This window comes from Populus euphratica, unplaced genomic scaffold (genome assembly GCF_000495115.2).
Source record: "Populus euphratica unplaced genomic scaffold, PopEup_1.0 scaffold62.1, whole genome shotgun sequence".
Lineage (NCBI taxonomy): Eukaryota > Viridiplantae > Streptophyta > Magnoliopsida > Malpighiales > Salicaceae > Populus > Populus euphratica.
The window spans coordinates 592459-608768 of record NW_011499939.1 but is presented as its reverse complement, the minus strand read 5'-3'; the positions used below and the strand labels follow the sequence as shown (position 1 = coordinate 608768).

The following is a 16310-nucleotide window of genomic DNA, read 5'->3' as shown; positions in this document are numbered from 1 at the left end:
TTATCACATGAACTTTTTGATATTCTAGAGGCCATTTTTATAAATTGTTGAAGGTAAGAGATTGATGCGGTTTTGTCTGTGCTTCCTGCTACGTTGATCGATGAAGCCCTTCTAGATGTGTGGCAGCAGCAAAAACATGCTTGAACTATAGGCCCGTCTGCAATGGTTTCAAAAACACTTCAAAAGGAATTTGATACTTGGTTATTCAACTTGGTTTGCATTGACAAGCCGATTCACTGATGGCCTAATATGGATTCGGGTTAGTTTTCAAACCATTTTGAATATTAACTAGAACAAACTTAAGTGATTCAAATAATTAATCCGTGACTTTGATTCTATTAAACTTAAACTTAGGTAAGACTTGGTTAAATTAGCTTCAAATAAATTTTTAATATAACTTTTATCCCCCCAAAAAATATTGATTTATTAAAAAAACCCGACATCGGTGACTCTATAGTTAACGTAGCAATTTGACAAGGTGAGCTTTCAATTGGGTCGATTCTAAACCGAACAAGACAATTATGATTTAACCTGACTTTGTATGTTTATATACAACCAATGGCTGCAACATTACTAAAAATAGGTCACGGCTCATAATTTGACCTTGTCGAAACATTTGAAAAATGTAAATTGATGTCATAAAAAATGTCAACTTCTAGTTTAGATTTTTATGTGATTGTTCAAACATATCACGGAAATTGTTTACAACTAGTTATTTAACCTGTATTTTATTGCAAATTAAATATTTTTTTTATTAAAAAAGATGTGTATGTAGACTTTTAAATCGTGCTTTTGCATATTAAAAAATTTCAAGCCAAATTTAAAAAGTTTATATATATATATATATTTAATTAAATAAATTAAGAATTATTTATAGAAAAAAATTTATAAAATTTAATTTTTATCCGATCAAAGTTAACCAGTTTAATATGTGATAAGGATTATAGATTTAATTGAGTTTAATAATTTTTTTTATATAACTTTTGATGTAAAATAAATATCTATAAAATCAAGAACTAATAAAATATCAAAGTTGAAAAAAAAATCAAATTTTATAAAATCAAAAACTAATAAAATATCAAATATCAAAGTTGAAAAAAAAATCAAATAGAAATAAATTTGTTATCCAATTAATAATCAATCAAATATTAAGTAATAAAATTAAAAAAATAACAAAAAAATACAATTATAATATATAAAAATAAAAAAATAAAAAAATCTACTTTCTCAATTTAGAAAACCCCAAAGCTCCTAGGCCTCTAGAAGAAGCGCACATGCACAGGCTTGGAGTAGCTGAAGTGTATAAATCTTATTCTTTTTTTTAGTTTTTTTAAGGAATAGACTACGTTTTGAAAAAATAGTAGGTGATGTATCACCTATACTATCTAGATTTTGGCGACTTCTAATCACTAAAAATTATGTTGGTTTATTTTAGATCAAGAAAAACTCATTTTTAACTATTTTTTAACCCAAAAAACAAAGAAAAATATACCCTAAACACCTTGTAAAATATATCTATAATCTCTAACAACTCAAAAATTAATTATAAAACCCACAATCAATATGAAATCAAAATTTTATTTTAGAAAAACCATCTTTTTTATATATATATTTTTTAGTTTCATATCTATGAATCTTTCCCTTCTTTAATAAATATATTTTATTTGACTATCAGTTTAGACCGTAAGGGTATAATCAAAGAAAAAAGAAAATGAACTAAAAAAGATTTGTTTTTGTTTTTTTTTGCTAAACAGTAATATACAATATTTTCTTAATCAATTGAAGGCGTTGTTGAAAATTGTACAAGTCCCAACAGACAAAATGATTGTACTGCCTTAATTAAAGATCGGACTTGAGATTCCCAACCCACAATCTCCAAGTTGCTCTTTTGCTTTTGATGTTTTCTTTCTATTTGATTGGGACTTCCATTGGCTTTGAGGAAAGTGTTTCTGATAAGGAATTCTATAATGCTTCGAAAAGGTCTTCAAGATGAATGATGACTTGAGGAAAAACTGGGAACCCAATTAATGACATCTTGCTGCTTCATGTGGACCGACCTGGTGCCCTATGAAACTGTAAACCTAATTCATTTTCTCTTGTGCTGTAATGGACAGTCCCTGAATCTTAAACACAAAAATGCTCTCCAAGTTGATTGATAAATGATGATACCTGAAATGGGTGTTTCTAATTCTATGTATTTGAACTCTGACCGAGCTTGTGCTGTATTATGTTTTGATTGCTGTGTTGTGCTATGTTGTAAGAATTATATTATTAGTAAAGCCTGTTAAGTGATTAAGAGATGTATTTATTGAAAAAAAAAAGGATTTTGTAGAAGTAAAGAAAATAAAAGACGCTTAATAAATTGCTTTGATTTTAGTTAAAATAGTAGAAGTTAGAAGCTATCTAGGTTATTAGTTAGCATTTGGTCACCGTTTAAGACAAAAAAATAAAATAAAATTATAAGGTCAATTGAGATGAAGAAAATATATTTTCTTGTTTTTTCTGTTTTAAATTAATAAAAATTCACTTTAAAACCATTCTAAAATAGATTTATTTTATATTTTTATCTTTATCTCTACAAATAAATACTTTTTATACATTCTATATTTATCTCCATCACTCCAATCTTTTTAATCATAAATATTGTCAAGGCTATTTCTTTTATTTAGAACTCTTAATTTATTAATGGAGGATTGAGATTTAGAGAGAAAAGGAGCTTGAGAGGATTAGCTAAGAAAATTGTTACCCATAGATAGAAAAACAGGGGTACAGATAGGCTCTTAGTCTCATAGTTACATAATCCCTTTAGTTTAAGGAATCACATAAAAAGATCCCTATACTTTTACATCTATTTTTATAACTTAGACTACATTCCCCCCCCCCCTTTTAATTCAAGTTTTTTCTCCAAAATAACCTCAATTTTTCTAGTCAGAATTTCTAATTTCACTTGCCAAAAACTATAATTATAAAATTTAACCTATAAATCTACCTAACCTAAGTTTCAGTCATAGATTGAGGGAACTTTAAATTTTATTTAAGAAAAACTCTAAAATGATTTTTTTTTTCTAATGATCTAAGAGTAAGTAATCATATACTTTGAAATCCATCAACTTATTATTATGTGTTTCATTTCACCAAACAATATAGCAAGGAGCCAAAAGCAGCCCCCCCCCATGTAGCATCCCAAACAACTCAAAAGAAGGAACAAAGCAGAAAGAACGATCAGGCAACAGAAGACTTGAAGGTGTCCAAACGCTTGTCAGTTGCATGCTGCACTACAGCTCGCCACATTTCTTCATAAAATTCTTTATACGTAAAATTTCTGTAGATTGCTGGATGATCATTGTCTATCAATTCCATAGCAGGCCCTATTGTGGTATCGGATGATGGATAGCAATAGCTTGCAACAGATACACGCTCTTTCACACAATTCATAAAGACTTGGTGGTGCAAACTCTTGTAACGGTAATTACTAATCACCTGATTAAGAAGAAACATATAGTTAGTATATATATTGACAAAAATAAATAAATTATGTTTTCATTCATTCTGATTAACAAATAAAGATTATTAAATAACTTTTTTGATTCCCTCTTGGCTTGTATATTTAATTTTAACATTAATAAAAGATATTTATAAGAGTGATGGATCCAAATAAAATGGACCAAAAAACCATTCAAAATCTATTGCACATATACACATTTGTAGTGTTACGCCAATCATCCTCTTGGGTCTAGATAGTCATGAATGAATCTAGATAGTCATGAATGATATGGGAAAAAATGATAAGAAATTCTTAACTTTTATCAATGAAAAAAAAAATAGAAACAGCCATTTAATATTTTGATAATTAAAAATTCTAATTGATAAAATTTGAAAAAGAAGATTGATTGTGTAAATAAAAGGGATTAATACCCCTAATACACCTTACTTCAGATAAGTTATATTATTTATTTATCTAATATAAACTAAGAAAAAGTTACGTTTTCTAACCATATAAATCTGTCTAAAGTTTATTTGTCACAGGTTACCTAGAAGAGATGCTTCCAGGATGCGTTCTACCATAAGAACCTCATCGGCATAATTAACCGCGCTGACATCTAGCAAATATTTCCTAATCTGCAGTGCGTTGTGCAAAACGAAAGTGAACACCACAGTCAAGGTCGCCACCACTATTTTCGCCACCAATGGACCCTTCCCTTGCTTCAACTAGTCAATCGCCATGATCACTAGCTTCCTTACAGTCTATAAATGGACTTTTGGATACATATACATATTTCTGGATCACTACGCTTAATCTTTGTTGTATTTATAAGTGCTTATTGTTTATTTGTGATGATTGTTTATAAAATTTAATTGCAATGTATCTGTTTTTTATAATAAAATTTTAGTTGACAATCATGTTTGATATTATTACCATTATTGTTAGCATGTTACTTGTCTATTATGATATCAACAATAATATTTGGATGTTCAATTTAGTGATTTGATTTAATTTGTTGATTGCATGAGAGTTATCAAATTATGACTGTCAATTATTTTTCTAGGTAGTTTGTTGTTTCTTCAACAAGCATCATTCATGTTTGGTCTATTTAAAAATAATTCTAGTCTAATGTAACACTGTTAAAATAAAATAATATTCATTTGAAGTTATATGTTGAATTGTTTCCTTTCTTTATTTTCTTTAGTTTTTTATGCTTTAATCAAGTTATAATAAGCATGTTTGAGTCAAAGTTTATAGGATAAGCCATGCTTCAATGGATTTAGTCCATTTATAGGTTAAACATTTTTTGGATTTTTTTTTCTAGGTTTGGTTTGAATATTCATAAGCTATCATTTTCAATTTCTTACAAACTAGTATTGTTGTCTTGATTTGTGTGTTTTGATCAAAGCCTAAACCTATACATCGTTATTCTTTGCTATCAATTTATACATTGAATGCATGAAATGGATCAATTGATCTATAATGACATTCGAATGTATGGACTTAGGTTTAGGATTTTTGGGTATGATTCATGTATTTTATGGTTTGCCTTTTCATTTGATGCATCATTATGCTTTAATCTTCCATATTTTGTCATTTTGTGCCCTTTATTTAATGCAATTTAACCTGAATTCACAATTTGATTTTTGGACTTATAAAAGTGTTCTTTGTGTTATTAAAAAAATTCAAATAGAAAATTCCTTTTCTTTTCTATTTTTTTTCTTTCCAGCCCCTTCTTGATCTTCAGAGGGTATTTATAAGGTTTTAGGAAGTCTATCTTGAGTTTATTTTTGACCTTTTGATCTTGAGAGGAGTGTTGTGAACCCTTGATAAATACCTATTGAAGAGCCTTTGTATGTGAACATATAAAAATAAAATTGTATTTTGCATGATAATTGTGTTGTCGAGGCTGACTAAGTTGTCTATTTTCGAGGCTCTATTGAAGCAATTTTAATGTCATTGTCACCAAGTACCACCTGAATTTGGTAGAGGGACCCCTTTCATTTGGATCCATATATACTTAATTTGAAGGTTTGTAGCTTCACATTTATTCGTTTAAAAATTAGGATGTAAACATCAAATTTCATGAAAATAGGGTTATAGAAGGGATGTTCCTCTTCCATTTTATTATCGTGGGGTTATAGAAAGGATGTTCCTCTTCCATTTTATTATCGTGAAATGTCAAGGAAGAAAATGAATAAAGACGGGACGACGTGTTGTATGGGTTAAACCCCAGAAATTAGATAATTTAATTTGGCATATGGCAAAGTTTCAATTTAATCCATGTTCTTTTAATTGTGGCACATGCATTCTTAATTGACACAAAAGCTTTTAATTATATGCAATTTAACATTTGTCAAACTCAATTATCGCCTCTTAAATTGACTATTTTTTTTTTCATTTTGATCCTTGATTTTGAATTTAGTCATTTGGTCAATTTAAACCCCTATATTCACATATCTTTTCCAGTTTGATTCTTGATTTTGGATTTCTTCAATAAAGTCTCCAATTGCTTGTTAAACTTCATATGTAAGCAATTAAACCCCTAATTTGATCAAATTAACTCATAAAAATTATAATGTGACATGCAGACTTTAATTTATTCAAATTAAAACCTATAATGTCTTTAAAAATAAATTTTTCTTTCAATTAATCCCTTAATAAATTTCAATAAAACTTGAAAAATTCTATTTGAGTATTTAAATATCTAATTAATTTTTTTCTCTAATTGAGTTTTTTTTTTCAAAAATACATTGTCAAATTTTTTTTAATCTTGTATATTTGATCTTCTCAAAAATACATTGTCAAATTATTTTTAATCTTGTATATTTGATCTTCCTAAATCAGTCTTCAGTCATTTCTTGGCCATTCTAGTATAATCTTCTCACTAATGTATATATTTTTTATTTTTCTTCCAATATTGTTTTTTATTTTTTTATGTTTTCTCTTTTCCTTTTTTTTTGATTTTTTTTGTTTATGTGGGGTCTCAAAATTGATAATAAAAAAATGAACTCATAAAATTCCCCCAAAATAAACCTAACAAAAACACATTGGGTTCAAGGTTGGTAGCCTGAGCTTAACATCCAAAGAGTTTGGGCTCGGGGAAGAAGCCCAAGTCCATGCAAGGCTCACACCCTGTTGGGCTTACTGTCATGCCTAGCATTAACATGCACCTCAACACCTTATTGGGCTCGAGCTTCCATGCTTGAGCCCAATGTGCTCAGGTTTGGAAGTGCATTTTAAGCCTAACATGCTTGGGTTGAGCAAGTGCATTTGAATCCATTTTTCATCTCTAATAGGCTCAGACCCAACACTCGTCAAAGATTTTTCTAGCACCCATAGAGGTTCCTTGGTATTTCCTATTGATCCAATACATATTAGATGAAGTAGAATATAATTCAAAATATCATAAGGATGATATTACACTTTAGCCCTTTCTTTTCACAAAAGAATAAGATTCATGGGATATAAATATATCATGAATCCTTCAAGTTAAAGGGTTATAATTTATTCATATTCTATTGCATATATATATATATATTCAGATTATCTCTCTATAGAATAATATTGCACTTTTTCTCTTTATAAAGTTATTGACTTTATAATTATAAAGTCCCCACGGCCATCAAATAAGACCTTTTGCAGGCACCACCTGCTATTACCACAGCTACTAGTCATTTGGTTTACCAGACACCACTTACTACTACCATGATATTGATCACCTAACTTATCAGATGCCACCTACTATTAGTTATTAACCCTCTAGGCTTTCCATATCATGTCATTAGATATATTGACTATAAAAAATATATCAGATTGCATGAATTAAAAGATTAACTAATAATCATCAACATTATTTTTAAGTATCTTGATTTTAGAACTCATCATAAAATAATGTTAAATATTAAGAAAAACTATGACTAGAAAAATCTCCAATAATATATATGAATACGATCTCAAAACAGGATCTCATCAATACGATGATTCATTCGTATCTTAATATTTTTTTTTTTTGTGTGTGCGCGCGCGCGCGTGTGTTCAGCATTACTTTATATATAAAGTCTATTGTGTGTGTGTGTGTTCAGCATTACTTTATATATAAAGTGAATCACCTGCAGTAGGTCTCCAACATGAATAACCAAGGTGTTTGGGATATGACCAACGTCCACCCATTTGCCATTGTTGAGAACCTTAAATCCAGGCACATTGTCTTGCAGCAGAATAGTGATTATAGTTGGGTCTGTATGAGGTCTGACTCCACGAGTAAACTCTAGATCTTGTTCTTGACAAATTGGATAATAGTTCATTGATATTTTTTGTCCATGGTTGTATAACATCTTGTCTATATAATCCTTTTCCAATCCTAAGCTCTGAGACATTGCCTCAAGAAGTTCAAATTCCACCCTTTTAACACTTGTACAATACTCCATAACATCCTTCCTGTCAACAACCAAATTATTTCAAATTGAGATCTAATTAAAAATGAAAATCAAATTTTATTCTCTTTGTACCATTTTATTATTCTCATTTTCTTTTACTAATATTTTCACCTTATAAATAAATAAAAATTGAAAAATACTATATATAATCATATAGTATAAGCCATATTTATTTACCTCAATGAAGGAGGGTTTGCAGGCCATTCATTCACATAATCTTCAAAAGGGTAAGTGCTAAATCTCAAGGATTCCCTCGCGATAAAGACATTTTGGATCTCATCTTTAAAACCCATAAAAAGCTTGATGCTTTTGTTAGGGTCATTAGTGCAGAACTTCAACTTTTCTTGTTCTGGAAGCTTGAAGAATTCGCTTGCTGTCCCCAGTATATTGTTCATATTCGTCTCTGAAATTCCATGGTTCTTCACCTGACACAGCGTGACATGTGAGAACAAGATTCTTAGCATATACAATTACCAATACAATTCATAGTAACCCTACAACAAAAGGGATTTTAATCTAAACAAACAAAATTGAGTTTTAACTTTTATCCGCGGTTATGAAACCAAACTTGTTTGGCAGCTCGACACGGCCCAGCCCAAGTTAGGTTTTACAATAAATAGGTCGAGAAATTAATATTTAGGTTAAAAGTTTAGGTTGACTTGTAATTTAATTGATTTAGTTATAAAATCTATTTTTTTAATTTTTTTTTGAAATGATGTTATTTTAATTTTTAAATATTTTTTTTTCAAATCAATGTGGCTTGAATTTTATTTTAGGTTAGATTTAATAACTAATTTTACCTGAGAAAAGAGAAATCATTGTTGTTAATAAAATTTTTTTTTGGGAAGAATAATATTTAATAACACTTCCACAATGATAATATTTAGCAATCTCTGGACAAATTTCTTCACATCCTACCATTCTTGTTACATTTTTCAACCATTTTTTAATTTCAAAATTACTTACCTAAACATTATTTAACCCTTAAAAACTATGTCAAACTCAAGTTAAATTAAACTCTCAGAAACTCAAGATTTAAAATCAAAATTTCGATTGTGTTTAAAACGTCAAGTTGAATGATCATGATTGGAACTTAAAGCGAAGCTTAAATGTTGAGGACATGATTTCATAGGTGAAAGTAGATATTTTGGATGGCCGGAATATGCAAAATGGTGGCGAGTCAAAATTTCCCTCTTAAGAGTTTGAGGGAAATGCATAATAAAATATTATAGTTCAGGGACTATTTTGACATAAACAATACTTAAGACAATATTATTAAACCCAGTCGTTCCAGCAGGTGAACCTATTTTTATGCTTCTAATTATTATTATTATTATTATTATTATTATTATTATATGCATGCAGCTTGCTGCTAATTATTACTACTAAAATTTTTGACAAAAAATAATTTAATCACGTTTAAACATTTACAATTAATTTAATAAAGATCAAACACTAATTAATGTTGAGAAGTACAATCATTATGCAAACAGAAATGGGAGATTATAGATCACTACCAAAAATAATACAGTACCAGAAAGAAACTATAGTGTTGGCATGCATGGCCAATTTGTTGGACAATCTCAGAGCGGCGAGGACCTTGAAGTTCCTCCATGTCAATGAGAGGGATGAAGCCATCTGATATCTCAGTCCCCAAAGATGCAGCTAGTTCATAGTCAGCAAGTTGAGACTCAATGGCAGACATGGCCAGTGGCTACAACAAAATTGATGGCACACTTCTCTTAAATCTATCTCTTGTAGGTTCGATGGTGTGTTGCTTAGAACTGTTATTATATATGCTATGTGTAGTTATGGTTAAAGCTCAGAATCAATTCCCAACCCACTATCTCCAATTTGCTTTTCTGCTTTTCTTGATTCCCATTGTTGCCAGAGGTAGTGCTAGTGAAATGTTGCAAACCATTTATTGTTATCTCTGGAATAAAAAGGACTAGCATTGGACTATGGTTATCGATCATTCCTTGTAAAAAAAGATAATAATAAAGGATTATAATGTCTGCTAGTAGCAGGGTAATTTCAGCTGTCAAGTTTGGTCCAACTTGACACCAGAGTGACTATTGAGCATGAAATCTAGCATTTTTCATTAGGGAATGCTATAACATCTCTGACTTTTATAGATCGTAGAAGATTTTTCTTATGGTGGTAGAGTTGAGACCAGTATCTTAGGTGTAGCAACTACAGTTACGCAAAATGGAGGGTCAAACGAGACTCAGCATGCAGAGTTGAGAGGGCAGCCATTCATGATTTTTCTTGTGATTATGGAAGGATTTTTCAAATTTGACATTGAGATTGAGACTAGTATTTATTTATTTTTAAACTATTATCTTTAAAGAAATTGCAGATGTCATCTATGATTTGAGAATCGCATTCATCGTATACGGCTTTACATTGCATAATGTTGCTTGTTTTGCCTATTAAGAAACAAGTTGTAATATCCACAGACTCGGAGGCCACTTGAGTAGTCATCTGTCATAAAATAAAGGAACATTTGAAATCCATCCTTTTATTTAGTCTGTTCATAGCATCCCACATTTTAATTATTAGTACTGTTGTTGAAGCATTCTGAAGAAGCTTGTGGTATTACGCACAGATCAACTAATAAAGCTGAAGAGGACTAAAGCTGGAAGTAGACTGAAAAAATCTAGCAACAGAATTAGATGAACAAATTATATATTTGACTAAGTTTGTGTGCTTGTGGTAAAAAAAGATAAACACCATATTGTTTAAAGGATAATGCCATAAAACTTGTAGAATTCTTTCCTTGGAAGGCTAGTTCTTCAGTTATCATCCGTGTAGGACTGTATAATCTGTGTTCTTACAGATATGGGACTTGTCACAGCATGTACACCATCAGTCCAGTTCAAGCTTCCAAAAAAGTACCCGGTGTTCACTCTGTGGTTGGTGGAGACAAGAACCTTGAAGGAGGTTGCCTTGATGGTGGAGTTGAAAGCCAAATATGTAGGTCTGACAGATATAGAAATACAAAAAGGAGGGTCAATCAAGGATTTGTATATGGACTTGACAGGACTAACGTTGTTGACAGTTCTTGTCAGGACCACTGGCTTGCTCAGGTTTGGAATGGTAATGGAAGGTAGATTCAGATCCAAAATGAGGGTTTGGTACTTGGACAAGTTGTTACTTTTCCTACAATAAGAGAGATAGATGAGTCACTATAACCCACAGCACAGAGGTAATGTCTGTAGTCATCTGTGCCTATGTCATAAACAAGACCAGGTTCTGCAGCTTTGTTTGGGTTCACCAAGCCACCTCCAAAGTCGAATGGATCTCCCAGCTTCCCAGTGGAGCCCCGACAAAATATAGGCTCCCCAAGAGGATTAGTCTTCCATGCTGTAAAGAAGAATCATGACTTGCAATTAGCTTATATAAAATGAACCAAAAATTGATTAACATATGTAGTAGCCAATATACTTACACCAGGAGCTGCTATATCTGGCTGCAATATCATAGAGACATTGATTAACATAAATTCCACCAATTAATATCTAGATTTAGTTCGACTCACCAGGATCTTATGCTCTGGATACCAAGATAAAAAGAAAACAGTTCACACCTTCAAAATGGCAGGAGCAATGGAATTAGGTCCTCTGCAAGAAAAGTAGGCTAAACTTGGTTGCCACAGGCCTCCCCATAAGTGTCTTAGAGGGACTTATTTTTACTTCAGGAGTCCCAATATATGTGAATTTGGTGATATCAATATCACTGTAGATGATTCTGATACCTGGTGGAACGACTGTAGAACAACATCTGGGTACCGAGCTCATAGTCTGCTACAACAGATGGAAAGTCATTGTTGCATGTGGCTAATGTATACGTATACACCCTCAGCTGCTTTCACAGCAGATGCAGCATTTGTGATAACAGTTGGTGCAGCAACTGTTGTGAAGCAGAGAATCACCTTTCCATCCATGAAGTGTTAATAAATGAAAGGGACTCGCAGAGGCTGCCAATGAGAAGTTTGCATTGTTTGAGACTTGTTTTGATTCCTAGAAATTTGTTCATGATGCATTGAAGAATAATCAACATGCCCATGGTAAAAACTGATGTATCACATCACATAACAATTATCAAAGTAGAATAGAAGAGAATAACAGAGGGTTCAGTCCCTGACTTACCCAGCAGTTGATGGGGGGAGTCCAGGATTCTCAGGATATACCAAACCAGTAAAGCCAACTTCCTCCCCAGAAATTATGGCTTCATCCTACCAGAATTTCCAAAGAGCTTACAATTTGCCTCTGAAATTTTCTACACGCTAATCACACATTTTGCCTCTGAAATTTTCTACACGCTAATCACACATATCGAATGATCTGAAGATCATACTATCGAAGCATACTAGCTGCAACACATCATAAAACGTACTTGTATGTTATTTTATTCCCAAGTGTTAGGGGTGTCGGAAAGGACCGATCAGTGGTAGTAGCTGCAACAGTTATAATCCAGGGTGCTGTGTTCTGTACTGTTAAGCAGAAGGTCCAGTTACAGTATTACCAGCTGCACAAATAACAGGAATGCCTTTGGCAACGGCATGGAATGCACCTATGGCAATCCCATTGCGCTTGTCGACATCTGAAAATAAAGGAATATCACCAGCAGTAGAAAGCGACAGCAAGTCAACTCCATCATGGATTGCTTCATCAAAAGCTCTCAATATATCAGCAGACGAGGCTTTTCCTGAGCTCCCCGCATTCCACCCAACCTTATACATAGCCATGTGAGCCCGAGTTGCTGCACCTCTTACAACACCTTTTCCAAATCCCTAGTAGCTTGCATTACTGACAAAAGAGCCAGCAGCAATGGAAGATACATGGGTTCCATGTCCATTAACATCTCTAGGGGATAGATAATCAGGGTTTTCAGTGGTGTTGAATGGCCTTATGTTTTCAGCTTGAACACCATCAAGAAACCACTTTGCTCCTGTTAGTTTCTTGTTACAATCTGTTGTGCCATTAAATAGCTGTCCTGATTCACAATGACCCTTCCAGAGGGCCGGAATTGGTCCAAACCCTTCATCATCAAATACTTTTGACTCTGGCCATATTCCTGTTAGCATTTCAAGACTGTTAAAACTTCCTTGCTTGCACACATTTTTGTGTACCAGTGTAATATTTAAGAGAGATAACTACCTGTGTCCAAGATAACAATGATGATTCCCTCACCCTTGTTAGATTAATGTAGAAGATTACAGGGTGACTGAGTAGAGAGGCCAAGGTAGTCCTAACTTCTAGTTGTTTGCACCACATGAAGCTGACTGCGTGTAACATGAGCAACTCCAGGTAGCTCAGAAGGGTCAAAAGCAGTCAATGTAATGGCAATTGATAGAAACGATTTCAGCATATAATGCACCATGCCATTTATTCTGTTAGTAATTATTAGCTATAGATGAGGAATAAATCACTTTAATACTTGGTACCGGCAATTTTTTGTGCTTGAGCCTCTGTGCTGTTAGCTGCAAAACCTGAGAAACCATGTCTGTAACTGTAAATCATTGAATCGACAGCAGCCTTCGCACTGCATCATATGCGTAATGCATGCAATTAACAAATAGAAGCAGAAGCGTTTTTTATTCTCTTGAGAGCCAAAAAAAAATAAAAATGTTAACAGAATGGCTTTAATTGTAGCAATAACTCTGTCAGGTTCCAACAAAAAAAATTTCAAGAGAAAAGGAAAAACATAACAGCAAGGATACTTCCATTTTACACAAAACTCTTAACAAATTAATTGTACATAAAACTTTGATACCCCAATACCACTTCGGATAGAGAAATCAAGGTGGGTCTTGAATTTATAGCATAAACCATAAGGATCCCAGCACTAAACTCGTTGAGCTTAAGCCTTTGGACCAAGTGAGGTCATATGCCAATCTATTCCATGTTTTGTCAGGCACAAACAGGATTTGTTTCATTGCCTCCAGAAGAATTTGCTTATTACTCTTTGCTTGAATCACATCTACTAGATAATAGTCAAATCCAAAACTTAAAAAAAAAAAAAAAAATTGTTGATGAGGCATACCTGCCAACAACTGATGCTAGCAAGTCCAGATGAGAATCGGTGACGAGCTTGAGATCATTATGATACTTCTCATCCATATAAACTATGCGAAACTGTAAGATGATTTTATGATATATGTCAAGAATGTTTTGCTTAAGGGGAAGAGGATATTTTCTGGTAGGACTTACTATCTTCATGGCTTCTGCTGATGCAAGTTCGTTCCAGCCAATGGGAACTAACAAAAATGATAAGTAGCACTAACATTGGAGCTGTTCTATTCTTATTTCTCATGGAAGGAGTGTCCATCATGTATTTAAATTAAAAGGGGCGATGGTAAATGTTGTAATGTTTTGAATTAAAGAGATAGAAAAAGGTTATAAAGCTATTCAAGGTTTAGATATAGAAATAAATGAATGAAGGGTATTGTGGTAATTGAAAATAGATGATAAATATAAATTAAAGAAAAACAAAACAAAAAAGAAAAAGCTGTATTTTTTTTAGAACAAACCGTGAGAGAGAAGGGAGGAAGAAGAAAAAGAAGAGAAAAAAGAGAAAGATAAGGGAAATATAAGAGAATTGAAAGAGAGAAAGATAAGGGAAATATAAGAAAATTGAAGAAAACAAGTTTAAAGGTAAGATTTAAGTTTATAAATGTATAAATATGTTCTTTGAACTTTAAATTTTAGTTTTGATGAATGTTAGGGTTTTGAAGATTTTATTTTAGGTTTGGTTGATGAATTAATTTGAATGCTATAGAGTTAATTGTTGTAGGTATGGATTGTTTAGTTGATTTTGAGAGATTGTAGGTAAAGATAAAAATTTGAGTTATGATTTGTGTAAATGATGAATTTTAAGTTAGAAATTTTGGAAAGAACAGTAGGTTTTCTGTAAAAATTCTGGGTTTGAGGTTGAAGATGACAAAATTTTGGTTTGGTCCTTTAATTTGTGACATTTACAATTTAGTCCCCAAACTTTGGAAAATTTCAGATTGGTCCCTGAAGCATATTCCGAGATTCTAAACAGAATAAAAGATGAATAATGGGCAGAATTCTTGTATAGTTATGAAATTTTAACACTTTCAATTTGGTCCTCCAATTTGACAAAAAATACAATTTGACACTAAAAATTTGGAAAACTTCCAGAATGGTCCCTGGAGCATAATGAAATATTCTGAACAGAATTGAGGATTAATTATGGTCAGAATTTGATTATAGTCATGGATTTACAAAAATTTTTGTTTAGTCTTTCAATTTAACAAAAGTTACAATTTGACCCTTAAAAATATGATAAATTCCAGATTAGTCCCTATCTATAATATTAGCTTTTATAGATTGGTTTGATGAATAATTAAGGGTTATTTAGTGAATTGTAATTTTGTTACTCATAATCAATTATTTATTTTTTTTTATTATGAATTAGATTTCAGGAAAACCGTTAAATTTTAGATTTTTGAGAAAATTGATCAGTTAGTTAAAAAACCATATAGGGTTATAAAATATGTATCTAAACCTTAGTTGGTCGAGGGAGTCACCAACCTGTGTGGACTAATTATCCCATAGTACAGAGCCTTATGCTCATTGCATTTTGATTTCATCAATTTGTGTGGACTGATCATCCCACAGTACGGAGTCTCATACTTATTGTATTTTGATTTTCTGACTAGCTTTACCTAGTGATATTCTTATTATGATCTATTTGAGAAACCTTTCTATAAAAACCTAAAGCCATACTTGTATATATATTTCTTATTATTGTATTACCTCGTGTGTGTATATTGAACATTATCTACTCACTGAGTTGTTGAACTCACCCTCTCATTATTTATCAATTCCAGGCTTATACTTTGATACCATGTCACTTTTGTTGGACCTTCAAGACTTGTTCTTTTATTTAAATTTGTATTTTCCTTTATGTCTACTTAGTCCTCCACAATTATGAATTTATATAAACTCTTGTATTAAGATAATTAAATTATATTATGAAGTTAATTTTATTGTTATTGCTACGTTGAACTCTGATTGAGTCATTTGAAGGATAAACTTGTATGCAAGTTTGGGTTCGCATGAGTATGGAACCTTGAAGGGGAACCTTGCCTATGTGCCGATCATGGATCCGGAAATCAGGTCGTGATAAACTTGGTATCAAAGCCTTAGGTTAAAGAAACAATAATATAATTAATTTTATAATAAGTGGAGCATTAGGATTCAGATTGTTTTGCTTGTTGTTTTTGAAATTTTGAATTCTCATTAAGCATGTCTTCTTTCTTGTGATAGATATGCTTTCCTATAATTCTGTGATATTTATCATGCTATTGTTCTAGCATGACTTGAGTGCTCTTACTTTTATTTTAGAAAATGCTA

At 31.8% G+C, this 16310-nt stretch overlaps 1 protein-coding gene and 1 pseudogene across 1 annotated transcript; both read right to left on the bottom strand.

Annotated features, from left to right (window-relative positions):
- Positions 1-3080: 3080 nt before the first annotated feature.
- Positions 3081-9716, bottom strand: LOC105136819 (1-aminocyclopropane-1-carboxylate oxidase-like). Its single transcript, XM_011042309.1, has 4 exons — positions 9458-9716; positions 8101-8348; positions 7597-7924; positions 3081-3480 (listed from the first exon to the last, which is right to left on the bottom strand). Exons 1-4 carry the CDS (start codon positions 9626-9628, stop codon positions 3223-3225), a joined length of 1005 nt encoding a protein of 334 aa, XP_011040611.1. The 5' UTR covers positions 9629-9716; the 3' UTR covers positions 3081-3222.
- An 871-nt stretch (positions 9717-10587) lies between these two features.
- On the bottom strand, positions 10588-14285 carry LOC105136842 (subtilisin-like protease SBT3.5; annotated as a pseudogene).
- Positions 14286-16310: the final 2025 nt, after the last annotated feature.